The 22,112-nt window shown below is 35.1% G+C and overlaps 1 protein-coding gene across 1 annotated transcript; it reads left to right on the forward strand.

The window, feature by feature from the left end:
• The first annotated feature begins 1,961 nt into the window (after positions 1-1,961).
• On the forward strand, positions 1,962-20,972 carry LOC306863332 (carnitine O-palmitoyltransferase 1, liver isoform-like). The gene is made up of 19 exons (XM_079406595.1): positions 1,962-2,126; positions 4,613-4,755; positions 5,804-5,943; positions 7,625-7,796; positions 8,037-8,138; positions 8,241-8,378; positions 11,697-11,774; positions 11,863-11,970; positions 12,616-12,703; positions 14,095-14,290; positions 14,748-14,936; positions 15,097-15,202; positions 15,568-15,684; positions 15,787-15,951; positions 17,926-18,054; positions 18,372-18,527; positions 18,817-18,930; positions 19,018-19,110; positions 19,654-20,972. Exons 2-19 carry the CDS (start codon positions 4,615-4,617, stop codon positions 19,780-19,782), a joined length of 2,361 nt encoding a protein of 786 aa, XP_079262721.1. The 5' UTR covers positions 1,962-2,126; positions 4,613-4,614; the 3' UTR covers positions 19,783-20,972.
• Positions 20,973-22,112: the final 1,140 nt, after the last annotated feature.

A 22,112-nucleotide genomic window follows, 5' to 3' on the forward strand; every position in this document is an offset into this window, starting at 1 on the left:
ATATAGTTCTCTGTGCAACTGTCTTACCCCTCAAAACATCTAGTTATTAGGTCATCATACAAGTCATTAAATGCAAAATGGTTGATCTAGTTGTCATAAACTTTCAAGCATATTTTTTTTCACATTTCTATTAGACTTTTTATAATTTTGCCATGATTTGTAATTTTTACCTTGTAGTTTTTACCTTTCTCATTTTTATTTTCGCCTTTGTGCACTTTTTTTTTTTTTTCTATTACACAATGACGTTATAATGTGTGTGTGTGTTTTTTTTATGTATATATATCTTTTATTTTTAGTGGTTGGACCACTAGTAAAAGTGTAACTGTGAATCATATCCAGTCTTTTTCAATCAATATCCCACATACAGTCATGTGTACATTTGTACTTTTGAAATGTATATATGGCATACATAAGAAGTGCAGCCTTATGCATTTCAGTAACTGTCATCCAAACTGTTGCCATAGTTTACATCAGGTAATACTAACAGATTGCAGTGTTATATTGACAACATGACTATCTTGTTTGTGAACAATGACACAAGGACATCAGGCATGCGAGAGGATTTTACCCCCCGCTGTATAGCCCGTGATGTTGAAGAGGTTCTTTGGCCTGTCCCAGACCAAAGACAGGATACTGGGGCAGAATAATTATTTTTTATTGTTGTTTGCTGTATTGAACTGTACTCTACAGTACATTAAATTGAGGAATAACACATTTGGGGAGTACCACACTTATTACCGGTTTTTATAGTATTGTTTTGAATTGATCTCATCAGTGTGTAAAACTGTGTTGTAGTGTGTGTGTTTTTGACTGTTTGTGTGTCATGTCTGAGAGCAAAGTTTGGTTTTTCAGCAAGGTTGAGTTGTTTTGAGTGGAGAGCTTCATTTTGACCTGAATACAGGAAGTTTGGGGAATTGAGTTAGAAGTTATGGATTCGTGTTTAGAGTCTTGCAAAAAAAGAGGCATAATTTCAAGAAATGTGTTTAAACAATCGAAAAAAACTGTAAAGGTGCATCTCATGAACCCTCAATTGGAAAGCAAATATATAGACAGAGGACAACACAAAAGTGACAAATTCTGACGATGGATGAATATCCAGAAAATGATTAGGGTCAACAGACGAGAGGAAGACGAGGAGTAAGGATACATGGAAGTGTACAGAGGCAAAACAGAGGAAGAGGCAGAAGAGGCCAAGGACATAGGTGGTGCTTATCAGATGAAATAAGGGCCACTATTATGGACCATGTTGTCAATCATGGCCTTACAATGGCTGATGGGTGCAGCTAAATATTGGGAGATCGGCCATATCCTCAATAATTCAAACATTTCGAAACAGTCTCTTTCAATCAATATCCCACATACAGTAATGTGAGAATTTGTACTTTTGAAAGGATATATGGCATACATAAGAAGTGCCTTCTTGACTAAATTATTTTGACTAAATTAAAAGATGACTAAAAAAAACCCAGCTAACACAATAAAAACATCATAACATAATAAAAAACATGTTTTTTGAAAATTTAAAAAAAAAATTGAGTTATCTGTTTTTGCAAATAAACTCTTCATATATATATATATATATATACATATATATATATATATATATATATACACAGGCCTATAAAAACTAAACTGACTCCATAATCATAGTAGAGGTTATATATGAGTTGGAGGAAACGGTTTTGCACGCTTATTTACCTCTGCTTGATAGTAACACCAAAATATTTGTGTTTTATTCTCCTCACTCCACACCCAAGCTCAGTCTGTAAACCATGTCACTGCTGCCTGGCCGTAATCCTTGATTGACAGCTGTGCCGTCCAATCACAGCGAGGCCTCCAACGCTTTGCGCGGATTCTATCCGCTCATTGGCCAGCTCTTTCGTCAAGCTCTTCCACAGAACGTCATTGCCTCCTGACCAACCACATCTCACTTCCGAACCGCTTGTTTCCCGCCCTCTTACATTCTTTCGCAGTTTGTATCAAAGGTACTTCCAGTTACGCTTCATACCAGTGAGCCCTTAGCATCTATATTAGGGTTATTACGCGCTTATTAGTAATTCTTTTTTACGTTTATAATCGGGAGCAGTGGAGCCCGTCACATTGTTCCCCTCATCAGTAAACAGCAGGTAGGGATGATGCTTTCTGACACAAATGCTAATCTGAGGCGTGATGAGATGATGGATGATGGAGATGTGTGGGGTGTTTATACCGGTTATTGGCCGTGACTATACTTAAATTACCTTTCCAGCTCTATTTTAATGACATTCGACTCTCAGTCATTTCGATGTTATAAAGCTCATATGCTGATTAAAGCGCCTAGCTGCTGTTTATTTTGGCAGTGTGTTGTGTTTTCAGGTTCGGTGTAAGTTTCGCCTGCCAGTTTTTTTAGATATCAGTAGGTTATTAATGATTAACTGTTTTGTTATTGTTATGCAATAAACCCTTTTTATAAAGGTCGGTGAGTCTGTGGGAGGATTAAATTGTCGTTTAATCGAATAACAAATGCTGAAGTCTAGCACCTGTATGTCGTTTTACGCGTTTATTTTTTATTGTTTCAGCGTTATTTATATTTTTTATTCCAAATGACCATATTCCAGTGTTTTAATGCAATATATGTAAATTAATTTAAGTCGTTTTTTTTTAAATTGGGTTAAAGTTCATTCAATTCATCTCTGTGCAGCGCCCCCTGCTGGTCGCTTGTGAAAGCGCCTCATTTGCATGTTTCGTGTAATTCAGTGCCAGAAAGCGGTGTCCCATGGGATGACGTAGATTGAGTATTTGCACACCCAGATAGTGTTTTGAACTTATTCTTATCAGAACTTTGCTTAATGTTTAACGATTTTTGCCCTAATTTTGATTATATGTATTTACGCATACACTTGTTATACATTTTTTTTTTTTTTATAAATATTTTTAAATGAACTAGTAGCCTTTAAAAAAAAAAAAATAGCAGTTGGAAATTAAAATAAATATTTGATGTATTAAAATATATTTATTAAATTAATATCTGATTTAAAAAATAACTTTTTCAAATGCGTAAGCATGTCACATGGTATAGTAATATTATATATTATTAATAAGTTTTTATTATTATAATTTCAGCTATTGTTTTTTAAATATTTCTGATTAGGTTATTTTAGTTTTAGTTAACACCAATATTGCCGTTTGTCATTTGTTTATATTGTTTTTATGCATGTGCAAATGTATAGGTGTGTAAATTATTTTTATAATTTTTTGACAGTGTAAAGCTTCTTTTACCATCTGCAAAATGTTAATTATTTTACCAAAATAAGAGAGATCATACAAAATGCATGTAATTGTTTATGTAGTACTGACCTGAATAAGATATTTCACATAAAAGATGTTTACATATATTCCACAAGAGAAAATAAGTTGAATTTATAAAAATGACCCCGTTCAAAATGCTCCAGAAGGAAAAGCCAAAGTTGAAGATAAAGGTAAATTTAACTTAATTTGTCGTCTGGAAAACATCTTCTGTAGCTTCTGAAGGGCAGTACTAAATGAACAAATATGATATTTAGGCAAAAGAAGAAAAATGTACTCATCTTCATTCTCTTCAAAAGTTTTCTTAATGCATGTTTTTTCCTTCTGGATCATCAGTGAGCGTTTGAATCTTCTGTAATAGTTGCATATGAGTCCCTCAGTTGTCCTCAGTGTGGGAAGATGAATCTCAAAATCATACAGTCATTGTTGGAAAGGGTTCAAATACACAAAAATGCTGGAAAACCAAAGAATTTGTGGGACCTGAAGGATTTTTCTGAAGAACAGCAGACAGTTTAACTGTTCAGGACAAACAAGGGACTCATGAACAAACATCACTAAACAAAAAAAACACAGCTTTGGATCGTTCAGGTAACAACACAGTATTAAGAATCAAGTGTATGTAAACTTTTGAACGGGGTCAGTTTTATAAATTCAACTATTATCATACATGCATTTTGTATGATCCCTCTTATTTTGGTAAAATAATTAACATTTTGCAGATTCTGAAAGGTGTATGTAAAGTTTTAACTTCAACTGTATATATATATATATATATATATATAATATAATATATATATGAAGATATGATGGCAGTGAATCTTGATGAATACTGTAACAGTGTTTTGGTTGAGCAGACTGGTAGTCATGAGGAAACCCTTTGCTCCCGGTTGCCATAACAACACTGTTGCCATAGATACATCTTCTCTGGATGTAGATGTGGGAGTGATTTTATTTATTTATATGATTCATTTATATATAAAGTCTAAGTGTCGAGTCTGTCTGAATGAGCAATGAAAGCATGACAAGGCTGGATAAAGGCAGTTTCCCTTCATTTACACAGGCTGGAAACGGACTCTCACGAGCTGGTGATCGTATTTATAGGCATAAAAAGAGCCCTTAACAGAAACGTCTGTATCAGAAGCACTCAATGCTCTTGTGTTAATAGATCATAACTCAAATTGTTGGTTTATAATGGATGCTGGCTGGTGTTCAACTACGCGTAAGTGAGATAAAGCGATGAACGTGGAGAGCTGCGATCATGCACAGAGTACTGTACCTTTGCTGCAGGGAAATTTGAGCTGCTGTCTTTGTCTCACACTCTCTTTAGAAATGGCAGAAGCCCATCAGGCCGTGGCGTTTCAGTTCACTATCACTCCAGAGGGGATCGACCTGCAGCTGTCCCATCAGGCCCTGAGACAGGTCTATCTGTCAGGCCTCCGCTCCTGGAAGAAACGCGTCACACGGCTGAAGGTAAACGCATATTAACGGCTTTAAAAGTAACATCAAATGCTGTTTGCAATGCATTTAACTTCCTTTACGTAATGTAATTGGTTTAAAACAGCTTGTATTGTAGATGCTAGGCTACATATATTCATTAAAATGTTTATTTAAATGTTAATGCATTTTTATATTTGATTATAAAAACAAACATTTATTTAAAAACTAAAATGCACAAGTGAACAATAAATCTTTATTACAAAAGCAAATTTAATTTTGATATTTTGTCATCTATTAAATCCATCCATTTTCTACTTATTTTCGTTTATGTAATAGTGCATTAAATGTTGACAATGCATCTTTATACTTGATTATAAAAAAAATACCCACATTTATTTATTTTAGGATAAAATGAACAACAAAATACACAATAATTTATTTATTATGATACCAAATATTATTAGCTCATTTAGATTTTTTTGGTCATCCACTCAGTTTGTCTGTTTTATTTAGATTTTTTTTGTTTATGTAATAGTGTGTTTAACTTTGATAATGCATTTTTATATTTCATCATGAAATCAAGTATTTTGTTATATTACAATAAAATGCACAAACAAACAATAAAATGGACAAAACTAAATCTTTATTACAAAAGCAGGTCATGTAGTAGTTTAATGTCGATAATGCTTTTTATTTGTTTGATTCTAAAAACAAACATATATTTATTTTACAACAAAATTCACAAATTAACAACAGCAATAAACACTTTATTACAAAAGCAAATAGCTAATTAGGATTTTATTTTGTCATCTGGTAAATCTGTCCATTTTATTTTTATGTAAATAGTGTGTTTAATGTTGATAACGCATTTCTAATTGATTATAAAATGTATTTATTTTTTTAAAAGTACACAAATGAACACTACAATGCGCTATATAGTCTCTATTACAAAAGAAAATAGCTGATTTTTATATTTTGTTGCCTTGTTTTTAATGTTTATTGTCACACATTCCCCAGCTGGATTTCATGATGTGTCTTATGTTTGTTCTGGCGATGTTTGTTTATTCTCTCTCTCATACAGAACAATGTGATCACTGGTGTGTATCCCGCCAGCCCGTCCTCATGGCTGTTCGTTGTCATAGCGATCTTGGCCACCATGTACACGCGCTCGGACCCTTCCATGGGCCTCATCGCTAAAATCCAGGAACATCTGCCGGTCAGGTAATAGAGGTCACATTACCACATGGAAACCTGATGCCTTGCTCTTTAAAGACAAACTGGCAAAACAAATGAATTATGTGCAGTGTGAACCGCTTCAGTGAACATTTGTCATCCTCTTATGTAACTCGCATTGAAACTTTTTAAATGTATGGGGTTCCCACCCATACACCCAAAGAGGGTGTGTACCTTCACACACCTTGATTCAGTTGCTTTCAGACAAAAGCAGAAGAGTTATTCTACCAGACAGATGTTATTTTGTGTCCCTCATTATGTGTGTAACAATGACTTTAATAATAAATAGCCGATGCAAACTTTGTGTGATTTAATATAAAAAAATTCTAAATAGATCAACAATTATCCAGATATTTTAATTAAGTTGTTTTTTTTGAGTCGCTACAAGGAACTAAATTTTTTCGTCTCTTTTAGAATTTCTGATTAAAACATATTTGGAAATGACAGCTAGCATTACGGCGTTATTCTTTGATCCATTCAAAAGTTTGGAGCAATAAAAAAAAAAGTTGTTAAAGAAATGAACACTTTTATTTAGCAAGAATGCATTAATGAAAAGTGACCATAAAGACATTTATAATGTTAACAAAGATTTCTGTTTCAAATAAATGTCATCAAAAAGCAACTGTTTTCAGCATTGATTATACTAAATGTTTCTTGAGCAGTAAATCAGGATATCAGAATGATTTCTGAAGGATCACGTGACACTGAAGACTGGAGTAATGATGCTGAAAATACAGCTTTACATCACAGGAATAAATTACATCCTAAAATATATTACAATAAATAAAAAAAACCCAGTTATTTCAAATGGTAATAATATTTTAGAATAGTACTTTTACTGTATTTTTTGATCAAATAAATGCAGCCTTGGTGAACATTAGAGACTTCTATCAAAAAATAGTAAAATAAGGCTTTTGAATAGCAATGTACATATTTTATTTAATTCTTTTAAAATATCAGGTGTTATTAAAAATAATTTTAGTTATCTCCAGTCGATGTTATATTTTTTCTAGTTCTGTCAAATGATTAATTGCATCCAAAATAAAAGTTTTTGTTTACATAGTATATGTGTGTGCACTATGTATATTTATTATGTATATATAAATGCACACCCATACATGTATATATTTAAGAAAAATTTTACTTTATATATTAAATATATTTGTATATAATATAAATATATGAAAATAAATGTATACATGTAAATATGTTCAAAATATATACTGTGTGTGTGTATTTATATTAACATACTAAATATACACAGTACACACAGATATATTATGTAAATAAAAACTTTTATTTTGGATGCGATTAATCGCGATTCATTGTTTGACAGCACTAATTTTTTCACATTTTAAAATAATACTTTACTCCTTAAAAAAAACTGTCATTATGATAAGAAGAGAACTTGTTTGTCAGTAGAGGACGATCATAAAAGATCTGATCTGATTTTGCATAATAAAATGAATCATCTAAAAGTTCACTGAAAGTGATAATGCAACACTTAAATACATTATTTGTCTTATAGGATATTTACAATCTTTCAAAAATGTGCTTAAGAAATTGCCTTATCAGATTGCACCTGTTTTCATAGTGTCCCAACAACTAATAAAACATTAATAACAGTATTGCATACAGCAGTGTAAATATTGTGTCTCTTTGTCTGTAGTGATTCCCTGAGCATTCAGTGTCGGACGGTGGTTTCTGCTGTGTTGTTCAGCACTCTGCTCTGGCTCTCGCTGATCTTCACCATGAGGCTTTGCCTGAAGCAGTTACTCTCGTATCACGGCTGGATGTTTGAACAACACGGGAAAGTGTCTAACACCACCAAAATCTGGGCGGTTAGTACAGTCATACTTCCAGACACACCTAACCTACAATCACCCAACCTGTAACGGTAAATAAAGGTGAAGTTTGTACTTTTGCAGCTCTGGTGGAGTCAGTATTGTTGTGTCGGGCTTTGAGGGAACTATCCTACAAATAATTTACTTGTGCATAATTGTCAATGCATATTAAACTGGATAGGAGAGTACTTTAACATCACAATTACACACGTTGCCTTCAAATATGCTTGTTTTCAGGCCATGGTCCGGATCTTCTCAGGCAGACAGCCTCTATTGTACAGCTACCAAGGATCTTTGCCCAACCTACCTGTTCCAGCAGTGAAGGACACTATTAAGAGGGTGAGATCATCATTATGTCATCATCATAACCAAAATGTGTCACTAAACAACTTTATATGGGGAAAAAAATATTAATTATTAACATTCTCTCTCACTTTGTAGTATCTGGAATCTGCTCGTCTGTTGATGAGCGATTCTGAATATGAGAGAATGACGACTCTGGCCAAGGAGTTTGAGAGCAGTCTGGGAAACCGCCTGCAGTGGTACCTCAAACTGAAAGCCATGTGGGCATCCAACTATGTGAGAGCATCCAGCAAACCATACACACAAACTTTACACAATACAGGTCATCTTCTAATGCAACCATAAAAAAAAGTTTGCAACCTGAAATTAAACATTCAGGTTGGCTCTGAAATCAAATGAAAATGTTCAAGTTTATTTGTATAGCGCTTTTTACGATACAAATCGTTGCAAAGCAGCTCTACAGGAAATTAAGTTTCCACAGTACCGTGCAGAACCTTAATATATTTAACTTATGGCAAAATTTTGTAATTCTGTATGTTGTCTGAGCGTTGGCATCCTCTGAGGTCCTCTGAGGGGTTGGCATTATCTTTTCTCAGGTGTTCGGTCATCTCAGATCATTTAAGGATCCAGACTGAAGCTTCTGTAATTCCTAGAAACAGAGAAACAAATAGAGACATAATTAGCGTAGCTGCTGTTCCATCTAAGCAAAAATGATTTGTTCAACCCAAGCTAAAGAATAATAATAATGTACATTTGATCAGATATAACTGCAGTACAAGATTATAAGAGGCATTATGTGAATGCTTGGCTAAAGAGATGTGTCTTTAATCTAGATTTAAACAGAGAGAGTGTGTCTGAACCCCGAACGTTATCAGGAAGGCTATTCCAGAGTTTGGGAGCCAAATGTGAAAAAGCTCTACCTCCTTTAGTTCTAAAAACTTCTAAGTTAGTTTTTCTCCATTTGCGCTCAAGATTATGAGTTTCTTTCTTGAGAGAATGGGTATAACTGTTGTACCATGGCGCAGTAAGTTTTTCTCTAATCTTTTTCAATTTGAGGGGGGCAGCAGCTTCTAATGTATTAGAGAAGATAGTGCCCATGTTGCTAGTCATTTCGTCTAGTTCATGTGTATTTATGGGTACACAGATCAGTTGAGATAAATCAGGCAGGTTATTTGTGAATCTGTCTTTGGTGGCTGGAACAATAGTTCTGCCCGGACGATAACGCGGAGCCAACTAATATCAGTAATATGCAGCATGCACGATACAAGGAAATGATCAGTAACATCACTTTGAGGTACGATATCTATATCGGTAAGATTAATTCCATGCGATATAATTAAATCTAGCGTATGATTAAAATGATGAGTGGGCCCGGTGATGTTTTGCTTGACTCCAAAAGAGTTTATTAGGTCAGTAAACGCAAGTCCTAACGCATCATTTGTATTATCAACGTGAATGTTAAAATCTCCGACAATTAGCACTTTATCAACATTGACCAATAGATCTGAGAGGAAATCTGCAAATTCTTTTAGGAAATCTGTAGGAAACCTATCTCTGGCGCTGTCGGTCTATACACAGTAGCCAGAGCAAGAGATAGGAGAGATTTATTTTGCATATCTAACAGTGTAACATTTAAGCAGAAGTATTTCGAATGCGTTAAACCTCCTGTATCCTGTTTTCTGAATAACATTGAGAATATCACTATATATTGTTGCAACACCTCCACCATGACCAGTCTGACGGGGCTCATGTTTATAACAGTAGCTTGGTGGAGTCATTCAGACCAAAATATTAATTTGGTTTAAGCCAGGTTTCAGTCAGGCAGAGTACATCAAAATTATTATCTGTGATCATTTCATTTACAATAACTGCTTTGGGTGCGAGTGATCTAATATTTAGGAGCCCAAGCTTTAAAAATTGTTTTTGTTCATTTATTTTGCGTATTTCTGGTTTAATCACGATCAGATTTTTTCTAGATCCTGCATTAAATTTATATTTTGACCTCGCTATTCGGGGAACAGACACGGTCTGTATAGATTGGACAACGCAAGTACTTCTATCTTTTAAGTGGGTAGAACAAAAGTCATCATAGTAGTTATTTGAGAATTGGCTTACTAGTCAGATGGAGCGTAGCGTCCTGGAGATGTTGTCCGACAGGAGTTCCGCTCCGACTTTGCTGGGGTGCAGGCCATCAGAACGAAAAAGCCTAGGACGCTCCCAGAAAAGATTCCAATTATTAACAAAGAGCTGTTTCTGTTCTTTACACCATGACAAAAACCATTCGTTCAAAGCAAAAAGTCTACTGAACCTTTTGTGTCCTCGTCGATACGTCGGAAGCGGTCCTGACACGATGATCATCGTCGCGGGTGATGTGCTGCGTACCGTCTCGATCAGGCTCCTGAAGTCCCTCTTCAGTGTCTCTTTAACCGATTGTAACCGTATAATATAAAGCTTGGTGTCGTTAACCGATGCTCTCGTCGCCCTTCAGGATCGTGGGTATCTGCGCAGAAACATTGAGAACATGAGCACTGGGGAAACAGAGAGTGTGCACTTTACCTTCAGCTAACGCAGCACGGACGTGCCGGATGATGGAGTCTCCGACGATCACAGCGTCACGTTCCGTCTCGCGGAGGGGAGCGAAGCGGTTCCGGGTGGAGATCTCGAAGACCGGAGGCGGTGGAGGGGGAGAGGTCGTCGTCCGGGGCCTGGCTCGCGTCTTCTGCTGCTGGTGCACCCAGGGTCCGTGGCGTCCCGGCGCCGGAGTGAAGGACATCTGGGAAGATCGCGTCCTGGGTGTACAGGGCCTGTGCAGAGAAACACACGGAGTAGAGGTGGTGGGAGTGTTAGCAGCGCGCTGTATACTTACCCCGGACTTGTGAGCGTCAGCCCAGGATGTCAAGAAGAAATCTAAATAAAACTAGTGATAAGGCGCTCTGATTGGTTTTGTTTTAGAATGCTATAGGGGATATGTCGGAGTGGAAGAAGTTGCATTTTTATTTCATTTTGATGAAAGGTTATGAAAACAAACATTTATATTTTATTTAGAATTAAATTGTGTGCTAACAAGCAGAGATGAGGAATTTAATATTTATTGCATATTAGGTTTAATATCGGCATTACATAACATTACCATTATTAAATATTTAGTTTAATATGGGCTTTACATACCAAATGAAAGGTGATTTGAGGACAGAGGTTGGGAAGTAAGAGAGCTTTGTTTGTGACATCAGTCGAAAATCCAAGTCGTTCACAGAACAATTATATTTTAATTACAAAAACAAACATTTATATTTAAATTAAAATAAATGTTAATTAGCAAAAACAGGGAATTTAATATTTATTAAAAAAGTTTAATATTGAAGTTGATATTGATTTTAATTTAATATTAAAATGAATATTACATTTAATATTAATTCAATAAGAAGGCAAATATTTCATGTTCACGTCAGTTTTAATTTCACGTTTACCTGAAAATCATATTTTGCTTGTGGGTTTAAACTGTAAGATGGTACAAAGATTTCCTAACCTGTTTTATATTATTTATTTATTTATTTATTTTTTGAGAATTGATTTTCTTGTGTCTGCATCTTCAAGGTCAGTGATTGGTGGGAGGAGTATGTCTACCTGAGGGGGCGTGGCCCACTCATGGTCAATAGCAACTACTATGGAATGGTACGGCTCACAGATGCAAAAACAAGCAGGAAGTTCAAAGTGATATTTTTATATTCCACCTTCTTGAGTCCTTCTCTTTCATCTTCAGGACTTCCTCTACGTGACGCCTACACCGATTCAAGCCGCAAGAGCAGGAAACACACTGCATGCATGCCTCTTGTACCGCAGGAAACTCAACAGAGAGGAAATCAAACCTGTGAGTCCACATTGCAGCGCTGACAGATGTTATTGGGCGAGGGTGGGGTGAAACTCTCATCGCCCCGAGTGATGACAAAGATTGATTGCAGAGCTGTTTTTAGCTGTGCATTGAACTTTGTTAGGTTATGGATGGTTGATGGAGACTGTGTGTGTGAATAGAGAAGACCCGCAGGGCTGTGTGCATTGAGTCTGTGTTTTGCATACTTGTGTTAAAGAGAACTAAAACAGGAAAACATTTTCTCTTTTGAAAGTTTAGTGTGCTTTGTACATGTACACCATAAAACGTCCTCATGCGTTTACTCTGATTCTTCATGGCAACTAAACTTGAGTCCGATTTACATATTAAGCAGATTAGCAATCTTATATACATTTATATATTAGCAATTTTGCCCAGTTTGATGATTGAGCTTTTAATCTATGCCACGTGGAATTTAGATAATTATAACAGGTAATTTACATATTGCTAAATTACAGAAGCAATAACAGCATTCTTAAAGTGGTAGTCCAAACAAAAATGTGAAATAAGAATGAATATTATGTTTGGGTGGACTGTCCATTTAATTGAAGGAGGGTGGAAAATAGTTATGAAAACTAGATTTTGGTTTAAATTACCTTGATTAACAGTATAACTCTTGTCTTTTAGAGCCGTGTGCCAGTTTTAAATGTTCCTTTGTGTGCCGCTCAATGTGAGAGGATCTTCAACACCACACGCATTCCAGGAGAAGAGACGGGTAAGCCGAGATTCTTTTATTATCTTTGCCCAGGCTACATTTGTTTGTTTAAAAATACAGTAAAAACAGCAATATTGGGAAATATTATTACAATTTTAAATAACTGTTGTTTATTTGAATATATGTTAAAATGTAATTTATTCCTGTGATCAAATCTGATTTTCAGTATCATTACTCCAGTCTTCATTGAGATTTGCTGCTCAAGAAATATTTATTATTATTATCAATGTTAAAAACAATTATGCTGCGTCATATTTCTGTGGGAACAATTATAAATGTTTTCAGGATTCTTTGATGAATAGAAAGTTTAAAAGAACAGCATTTGTTTAAAAAATAAATGTTTTGTTACATTATACAATGCTATTCAAAAGTTTGGGGTCAGTACATTTTTTTCTTTCTTCATTCTTTTATTCAGGAGGGATGGGTAAATGAATAAAAAGTCACAGTAAAGACTTATATTGTTAGAAAATGTTTCTATTTTGAACAAATGCTGCTCTTTTTAGCTTTGTATTCACCAAAAAGTATCACATGTTCCAAAAAGCAATAAGAAACAGCACAACAGTTTCAACACTCATAATAAATCAGTATATTAGAATGATTTCTGAAGGATCGTGTGACACTGAAGACTGGAGTAATGATGCTGAAAATCCAGGTTTGCATCACAGGAATAAATTACATTAGCAAAACTATAAAAATTAAATATTTATGCTAATATTTCACAATATCACAGTTTTGACTGTGTTTTCGTTTAAATAAATGCAGCCTTGTTGAATCTTACATGACATATAGGTAAACGAATAACATTTTTGGTTGAAGAATTTCTTTACAGCTTTTCTTTAGGTGGAACTGATGGGATTGAAACACTATTTAGTTTTTTCCTGTTCATGCAATAGCATATCATCTCATTAATGGTAATCATCTCATTTGGTAAAATAATTAACATTTTGCAGATTCTGAAAGGTGTATGTAAAGTTTTCACTTCAACTGTATATATATATATATAATTAATATATTTTTACTGTATATTTGTTCTCTTTAAATTGACAGTTTCTTCAAAATGTTCATTTTTCAGTCTTTCCTCCACCACATTTCCTCATACTTTCTAGGATCAAAAGATATTTCCAGTAGTTTCCTGGAAGGGTCCCAATTACAAACACATCTTACTGTATAAACTTACACAGATAAACACACACACACCCTGGACAGACCTTTTTTTGCGCACACAGACTGACCCAGATATACAAACACTCTCAGATGTGTCCTTCTCTCCGAGTGTCTTCTAATCTGCTTTTGGCACCATTCGCTGATGCTTGAAGAGCACATAATACACAAAGCATGATTGTGAACGGTGAGAATTTGCGTGCATTTACTAGTTTTCTATGTGTATTTAGACTCCCTGATCCACTGGCAGGACAGTGAGTATGTGGCGGTGTTCCACCAAGGCCGTTATTTCCGCCTGTGGCTGTACCACGCCGGCCGCATGCTGTCTCCCAGAGAGATCGAGCAACAGATTCAGCGTATAATGGACGACCCATCACCCCCGGTGCCCGGAGAGGCCAAACTTGCGGCCCTGACGGCAGGAGACAGGTAATGTCTGCTGACGCACTTTAAAGGGTTTATTTGACACAAAACAAACATGCATGTGATCTATATGTAAAGAAATTTAAAATACGGCTTTTATGGAAGTAGGCCAAGATACAATAGATGGAAATAAACAATAAGACAGTTTTTATGTATTCAAAATGTAGTTTCTTTATCAGTTGTGTTTTCTACTATTTTAGTACTTCAAGTGAAACTAAACAAAAATCAGAAATGCTGCTTTGACAACTAGCTAAAAATAAGTTTAAGGTTTTTTTATATTTTATTTCAGCTGACATTTATTTCAAGTGTTTTTTTTGTGTCTAGTTAAATATAACAACCCTGATTTTATTATTTCACATGCATTTATATTAAGAATCCTTCCTTATATAAATCTTTTTAATATGAAATCAAAGTTTCCATTTTTTAATTCTTGCTATGAAATGTTTTGAACTTCATTTCCCAGAATCCCTTGGGCTCAGGCCAGGAAAGAGTTCTTCAGCTCAGGAGTGAATAAAAGATCTCTGGACTGCATTGAGAAAGCGGCGTTCTTCGTTGCCCTGGACGACGATGAGCAAGGCATGAGGGGAGATGATCCTGCCGGCAATTTGGATCGCTATGCCAAGTCCCTTCTGCACGGCAAATGCTACGACAGGTGAGATGTTTGTCCATCCAAATTCGTCCATCAGTTAAAACCTTTCAAATATGCTAAATGTTGTCTTAATTGTAAATAGAATCAGTAGTCTCTTACACAGCTAGGCGTGATAGTCTCTGTCTTTGCCATGCCAGTGTTTTGCACTGTGTTTGTGTTTCAGGTGGTTTGATAAGTCGTTCACTGTGGTGGTGTATAAGAATGGGAAGAACGGCCTCAATGCTGAGCACTCCTGGGCAGACGCACCTATAATGGCTCACGTGTGGGAGGTGAGAGACAGAAGGAGGGAAAAAGAGTACTGATGAGTATAATATCAGAGAAGCTAAATAATGATGCTTGTTTCTTAAGCGTAAAACATAATAATCTAGTTTGAATTAAATCATTCCTACATAATAAGGACAACACTAATCAGATCAACCCATTTTTAAAATAAATATTAAATATTTTGAATTAGCTTTTATTTTTATAAGTTCAGTTTTCTTTAAATTTAGTGCAAGTCATTTTTTGTGCTTTTGTCCAGTTTTTAAAATCGCTATCTTTAGGTTTTTAACTTTAGTAATTTACTTTTTCAGTAATTTTCCAAGACTACATTCAAATTTGTTCTCTAATACTGCTGTCTCTCTTTCTCTCTCAGTATGTGATGACTACTGATAGTTTCCAGCTGGGTTATACTGAAGAAGGTCACTGTAAAGGAGACGTGGCCTCCTCCCTGCCTCCACCTACTAGACTAACCTGGAACATACCTGCAGAGGTACAAACACACCGTCACACCTTCTCATGTTTACAGACACGCCGTATACAGTGACCGCTAATGGACACACTGAATAATTCATCTTCCTGTATGTGTATTTAGTGTCAGGAGCGTATCGAACGTTCTCTCGCTGTGGCACAGGCTCTAGCCGATGACGTCGACTTTCATGTGTTGCCAATACAAGAGTTTGGCAAGGGCGCCATCAAAAAGTGTAAAATCAGCCCGGATGCCTTCATTCAGATTGCGCTACAGTTGGCCTATTATAGGGTAAGATTGAACCCGTGTAACACACAAAACCACATGTAGTGTACTGAAGTCAGTTCTCCTCAACTTCACACTAACAGAACGTAGAGAATCACATTAATTATGAATGTGTTTCACTAACACTGTGGCACAATATGATTTGTTTTCATTTTTTTAACCCTAGATAATTGTTTTTATTAAGGTAGTGATCTTGACTATTACTTACACATACGAGTTTGATTAATTATTAAAATATATTTATATTATATATTGAAACAATGTTAAAACGTGTGTTACAACAAACAATGTGTTAAAACATGTTGGAAATGTTAAAGATGTTAGAAACATGCTAGAAGAATGTTAAACATGATAGCAACAATGTTTTAAAACCTGTTATAAGCTTACTAAACTTGCTTAAAAAAAAAGTGTAGCAATGTGTTGAAACATGCTAGAAACATGTTAGAAGCTAACATTGTGTTAAAACATGTTAGAAGTAGGAATGCACCGAAATTAAAATTCTTGGCTGAAACTGAACAAAATGAAATGCCTTTTTTCCCCTATGTATTTTTCAATTTGTTTTACCATTGCATGAATTAAATAGCCAAAATGTGCTTTTTACTGTTTTGTCTTGCTTTTCAAAGAATAAAAAATTACAAAGCAATTAAAAAATATTTATTTAACATTCTAGCAGACATTATACCAACAAAGCACAATTTAATTTAAATTAGTAAATTAGTAAAATAATATTTTTTTGGCCATTTGAGACCCCTTCTTGAATCAGGCATGTATTTTTTACTGTACAAATAAATGTAGCCTTTTAAAACATTAGAAAATATTACAGATCCCAATTTGAACACTGTGTGAATGTTATAATAAATGTATAGGCTTACTTTATTTTATTTAACCGAACAACAGTAAAATTACCATACCAACATTTATGAATTAATGAGTTGTTGCTTTTATTTTGGCAGGAAACCTGCATCTTTTTGTTGAGAACAGCAGATTTATAAATGATTCTCATTATGAATTTGGGAAGATGTTTGTCACGCGTATCACACTGTCACATGCCTTGTAAAAATCATAAAAATGTGACTGAGCAACTGACGAGGAACACTGATTCAGCGCACATTTTCCTCGCACTTTGGACATTGAAACCTGGCTAACGATCTCGTGAAGCGTTGCCTGGATACATGCAATTCTTGCGTGTATTAGAATACATAAAGTAAAAAAAATACAGTTTATTTTGTGATTTCAATCATCATACATTAACCAGCAACAACCACCCTTCCACTTCTCATCGAAGACATGTGATACAGTCCTAAACAGTCTCTCGCTGTCGGTGCTTATATAATGATTTTTGTGTCTTTCTCGGACAGTTTTAAATGCTTCCACACTGCCGACATGTTTGCTGTGCGCCTTTCACTCTACACTGGTTGCTATTTGATCGCATCACGTCATTGTTCGGTCTTTTCGCTTATTTTGCTATTTTTGGCAGAATAATTTCGGTTGCCGAACATTCGGTGCATCCCTAGTTAAAAGCTTATTAAACTTGCCAAAAAATGTGTAAAAACAATGTTGAAACATGTTAAAAGCATGGTGAACATGTTACCAAGTTGTTAATGTTAAAACATATTAACACGTACGTTAAAATGTTAGCAACATTTTAAAACTTGTTAGTAACATGTTAAAACATTCTATTAGTACGTTGAAACATTTAAGCAGTGTTCTAAAACATGATAGCAATGTAAAAACATCCCAGCAACATTCTAAGACAAGTTAACAACATAACATATGCTAACAGTTGCATAGCAACACTCTAACAACTATCCAAACCCTTAGCAACCACCCAGGACACCGCAGCAATGCCCTTGTAGCTACACAAAAGGCCCAGTAACCACAATTTTTTAAATTTAGTTATATTGTATTAAAATATAAACTTGACTGAATAATTGATCAAACAATAATATTCTTCTGTTCTTGTTCCTTCCCCACATCCAGAATCGAGGCACGTTCTCTCTGACCTACGAAGCGTCTATGACCCGTTTATTCCGCGAGGGCCGGACTGAGACGGTGCGTTCCTGCACCAGCGAGAGCTGCGCCTTCATCAGAGCTCTGGAGGGCGGAGAGGTAACAATCCACTAATATATCAACATATTGATAAAGGACACTTCCAGTACACACTCTTCTACATGCTCTGCTTTTGTAGTGACATAAACATTTGTTAAATGCTGTTAAATGTAATTGCCATGAGTGATGCCTCAGGTTATGATGATTGCCATAAAAATGCCTTCAAATTACTGAAATTCTCAATTTAATACAATAGTTTTATTTTGCTTTTTATTACATCATTTCACCCTGTATTGCTACATTGTGAATCGTTTAAGAACAATTAATTCACAAATTCAAACACAAGTGCATAAACATCTCTTTCTCTGTGACTTTAGAGTAAGGAAGTGTGTTGGCGTCTCTTCAGTACGGCGTCTGAGAAACACCAGCATCTGTACAGGATGGCAATGACAGGAGGAGGAATAGACAGACACCTGTTCTGCCTCTACATCGTGTCCAAATACCTGGGAGAGGAGTCACCTTTCCTTAAAGAGGTGTGTAACTCTGGGAAGGGCCAGGCAGTTACTATAGATCTACTGAACAAGTTTATCTGATTCTTGCTTCCTTGCAAATGCCCTTGCATGTGTGTCATGAGTGAAAGAAACAATTGCGCAAAGAAAATGTTCTCATTCTTTCTCAGATTGAGCGTTTTTTTTTTGCATTGCGACTTTGCATTCATGACAGTTCTCATTACCGTTAGGCTAAAAAACGAATTCTTGTTACTGACATAATACTTAAAATATTTATACTCTTAAAAAAAATTATGTAATGTGTTTCCTTCAGGTGCTTTCAGAAACATGGCGTCTGTCCACCAGTCAGACTCCTCTTCAGCAGGTGGAGCTGTTTGATTTCGTTAACCACCCAGAGTACACCACCTGCGGTGGAGGATTTGGCCCGGTCAGAAATATTCATGCAAATTCACAATTTTATTTATTTATTTTTGTGTGTGCATTTAATTTATTTTCATTTGTGTGCTCTTGACAGGTTGCAGATGATGGTTATGGCGTGTCTTACATTATCATCGGAGAAAACATGATCAACCTGCACATTTCCTGCAAACACTCTTGTCCTCAGACTGTTAGTACACAAGCTTGCTTTTTTTCCATTACCATTTTTCTGAAACTACAGAAAAGGGAAAAATTGAGACTAGCAAACTAATCGATAAAATGTGTTTTTTTTTTTTTAAAGTTGGTTAGGATCTAAACTCATAAAACAAACTAAAAACCTCAAAACCTCAAACTAAAACCATTAAAAATATTTTTGGTAATTGAAATAAAGCTGAAAAAATTTAATATATATGCTAAAAGATAAACTGATATGGCAAATAACTGATATAGAATGAAGTTGAAGTACAAAAATGTTGTTACATATAACAAAACTACTAAATCTTAAACTGAAAATATAAAGATAAAATATGAATAAGTATTAGTACTAGAGTATTAGAATAAGTACATATATGTTATGTTTGGTTACCAACATTCTTCAAAAAAAATCTGTATGAATAAAGAAATTCATACAGGCTTGGGAGAACAACATAACATTTTGGATTTCTTTATACCGGTTTATGGCAGTGTTTGATTAAAATGTTAATTTGTTTCTCATATTCTTTCTGGATTGCAGGATTCTCACAGGTTTGGAGCTGATATCAAGAAGGCTTTGGAGGATCTTCTGGAGCTGATGTCACCAGAGAAACCAGACCCGTCCAAAGCTGAGCAGAACCACTCGAAGAAAAGCAAAAAAGACCTGTAGAGGTCGAACAGATCGCCCATGACGGTCAGAAGAAGACATGAGGTTGCATAGAACTAGGAAATAGCGTGTTTAGTGTATGTTCGTTTGAATGCATGTTTGTTATTACATACAAATATGCATTCATACATTCCATGCTTGTTGTACAAATCGATGCCATGAAGCCATGAACAACATAATGATGTAAAAATGGTGGAAGCTGCTTCGTCTAAAAAGGTATTAGTTTAATAAAATGTATAAAAGAGCATTAAAAGCAAGAGATAGTTTGATAGCGGAAAGCCTTTTGTGTTTTCCAGAAGGACCAGTTAGTTTAGATTTAATTTGGTCCTCATTTTTAAATAGAATGAAGAATCGAGATTATTAGCGTGCATCACCACCAGGGTGATGGGAGTCTAATGGTTAACGATCTGATCAGTTAGTTAAATGTTTGTTGGTTCATTAAAAGTAAGCTTGACCGAGGATCTCAGTAACGCATCACCTCTGTACCTTCTGATGAAGGCACTTCACTGCTCTTACAGTAACATAAATCACATCCAAATAGAAACTCCCCATCGAAACTGGATATGTTGACTTGACTTTGGACTCAAATCCAGAGTGATTTTACTTGAATCCCAGAGCAGAAGTATATTTAAGATTTCAGTGACTAATGACTCAGAATATTACATGTGACTGCAGTTTTAATGTGATTGTCCAGATATATTAATGTGTTGATCTCACTATTAAGTCTATTAATTTTTAACTGTTTTTTTATTTTTATTTAAATGTACTGTCTTTTTCTGTTTCTTTTTTACACAGTCAAGTTAAGATAAAAAAAACTTAATATCTATTCTCAATGTATTTAGTAAGTTTGAATATGTCTAATTAGTCAAAAGAAAGCGATGCCCGAGAAGAAATAATTTACGCCACGACACATTTCTGTTATTATCTCAGGTGTTTCGAATGCACAATTTAACTTTAAATCAAGGCCAGTTAAGTAGTTCCTGTTTACTTGTACCTGAAGAGACGTCCCCTTAACAAAGCTAAGTGTAAAGTACAAGATCTGATTTTAATTCTAAATGGTGTACTTGGAATTAAAAGATATGGTTAACCATCTAACGAACTGATTAAATTGCATTAGGATGCTTTCAAATCTAAATATGATTATTATGTATTTAATAATAATACTAAACCATTTATACTAAACTTCTATTTTCAAAAAAGTAGAAAACTTATAAAGGAAAACATCACTCAAAAATGAAGATTTTCTGTGAATTAACAGGCCATCCAAAATGTAGATGAGCTTCTTCATAGGATTCAGAGAAATGTAGCATTGCATTACTTGCTTGGATCCTCTGCAGTGAATGGGTGCCGTCAGAATGAGAGTCACCGCAATACCTGAAGTGTTTGTAATGAACAAATTGATCATTAAGATTGCATTAACAGTTCCTTCCGGCTAAAATATGAGTCCATAATTGCTTTGTCCAGTTAAAAGCTTAATCTCATCTGAATCAGGAGAAAAATATGCACAGATCAAGCACAGTTTACAATAATTTTTTTTTTATGGATTATAGACTTGGCCTATATTTTGGGTAAGTGTTAAAATGCTTTAATGGTGGATTTGTTTCTTACAAGCATGCAACTTATCGCTTTACAAGATATTAATTGATGAACTGGAGTGGTGTGGATTATTGTGACGTTTTATCAGCTGTTTAACTCTCATTCTGACGGCACCCATTCACTGCAGAGGAACCATTAATATAATTATAAAATTCTCCAAATCTGATGAAGAAACAAACTCATCTACATCTAGATTGGCCTGAGAGTGAACACATTTTTAGCTCATTTTCATTTTTCGGTGAGCCATTCCTTTAAATTACTGACAGAACAATGAAAAGAAAACATCAGGTATGATAATATGAAGAAATAGACCGATTATAGTTGAGATGCAGGACATATTTCTATAACTACTCTACTATTATAACCACTATATGATTGAACACAATTGTTGGATTAGAACATATAACACCAAAAACTATTACATTTGTGAAGGACATGAAGGTGGTGACTGGTTTCACAGCTAAATGAATTATAAATGCTCATCAACATCGATATACAGTCTGTATTAATGTGGTATTTCACTAGAATGTGTTTTTGCTGAAGGCCCTTTGCTTCACTTGGCCGGACTGAGAGCAAGGGCTTCTAATCTTTCTGTTTTGTCTTTGCAATCCGTTGGCAGCTCTACTCTTTATTATCTCTGTTATGCCCTCATATTTGGCATTTTAAACAATATAAAGTTGCCTTTCAAGGGCACGAGATCTTGTTTGCACAACTAGGTATGGTCATTGTGGAAATAT

Source organism: Barbus barbus (genome assembly GCF_936440315.1).
Source record: "Barbus barbus genome assembly, chromosome: 44".
In the NCBI taxonomy this organism is placed as follows: Eukaryota; Metazoa; Chordata; class Actinopteri; order Cypriniformes; family Cyprinidae; genus Barbus; species Barbus barbus.

Bases quoted from the DNA above. Each gene is read 5' to 3' on its own strand.
- LOC306863332 (XM_079406595.1), top strand. From the start codon at position 4,615: ATGGCAGAAGCCCATCAGGCCGTGGCGTTTCAGTTCACTATCACTCCA. The intron at 11,971-12,615 runs GTGAGTCCACAT...CTTGTCTTTTAG, and splicing joins ACAGAGAGGAAATCAAACCT to AGCCGTGTGCCAGTTTTAAA. The intron at 14,291-14,747 runs GTAATGTCTGCT...TTCATTTCCCAG, and splicing joins GCCCTGACGGCAGGAGACAG to AATCCCTTGGGCTCAGGCCA.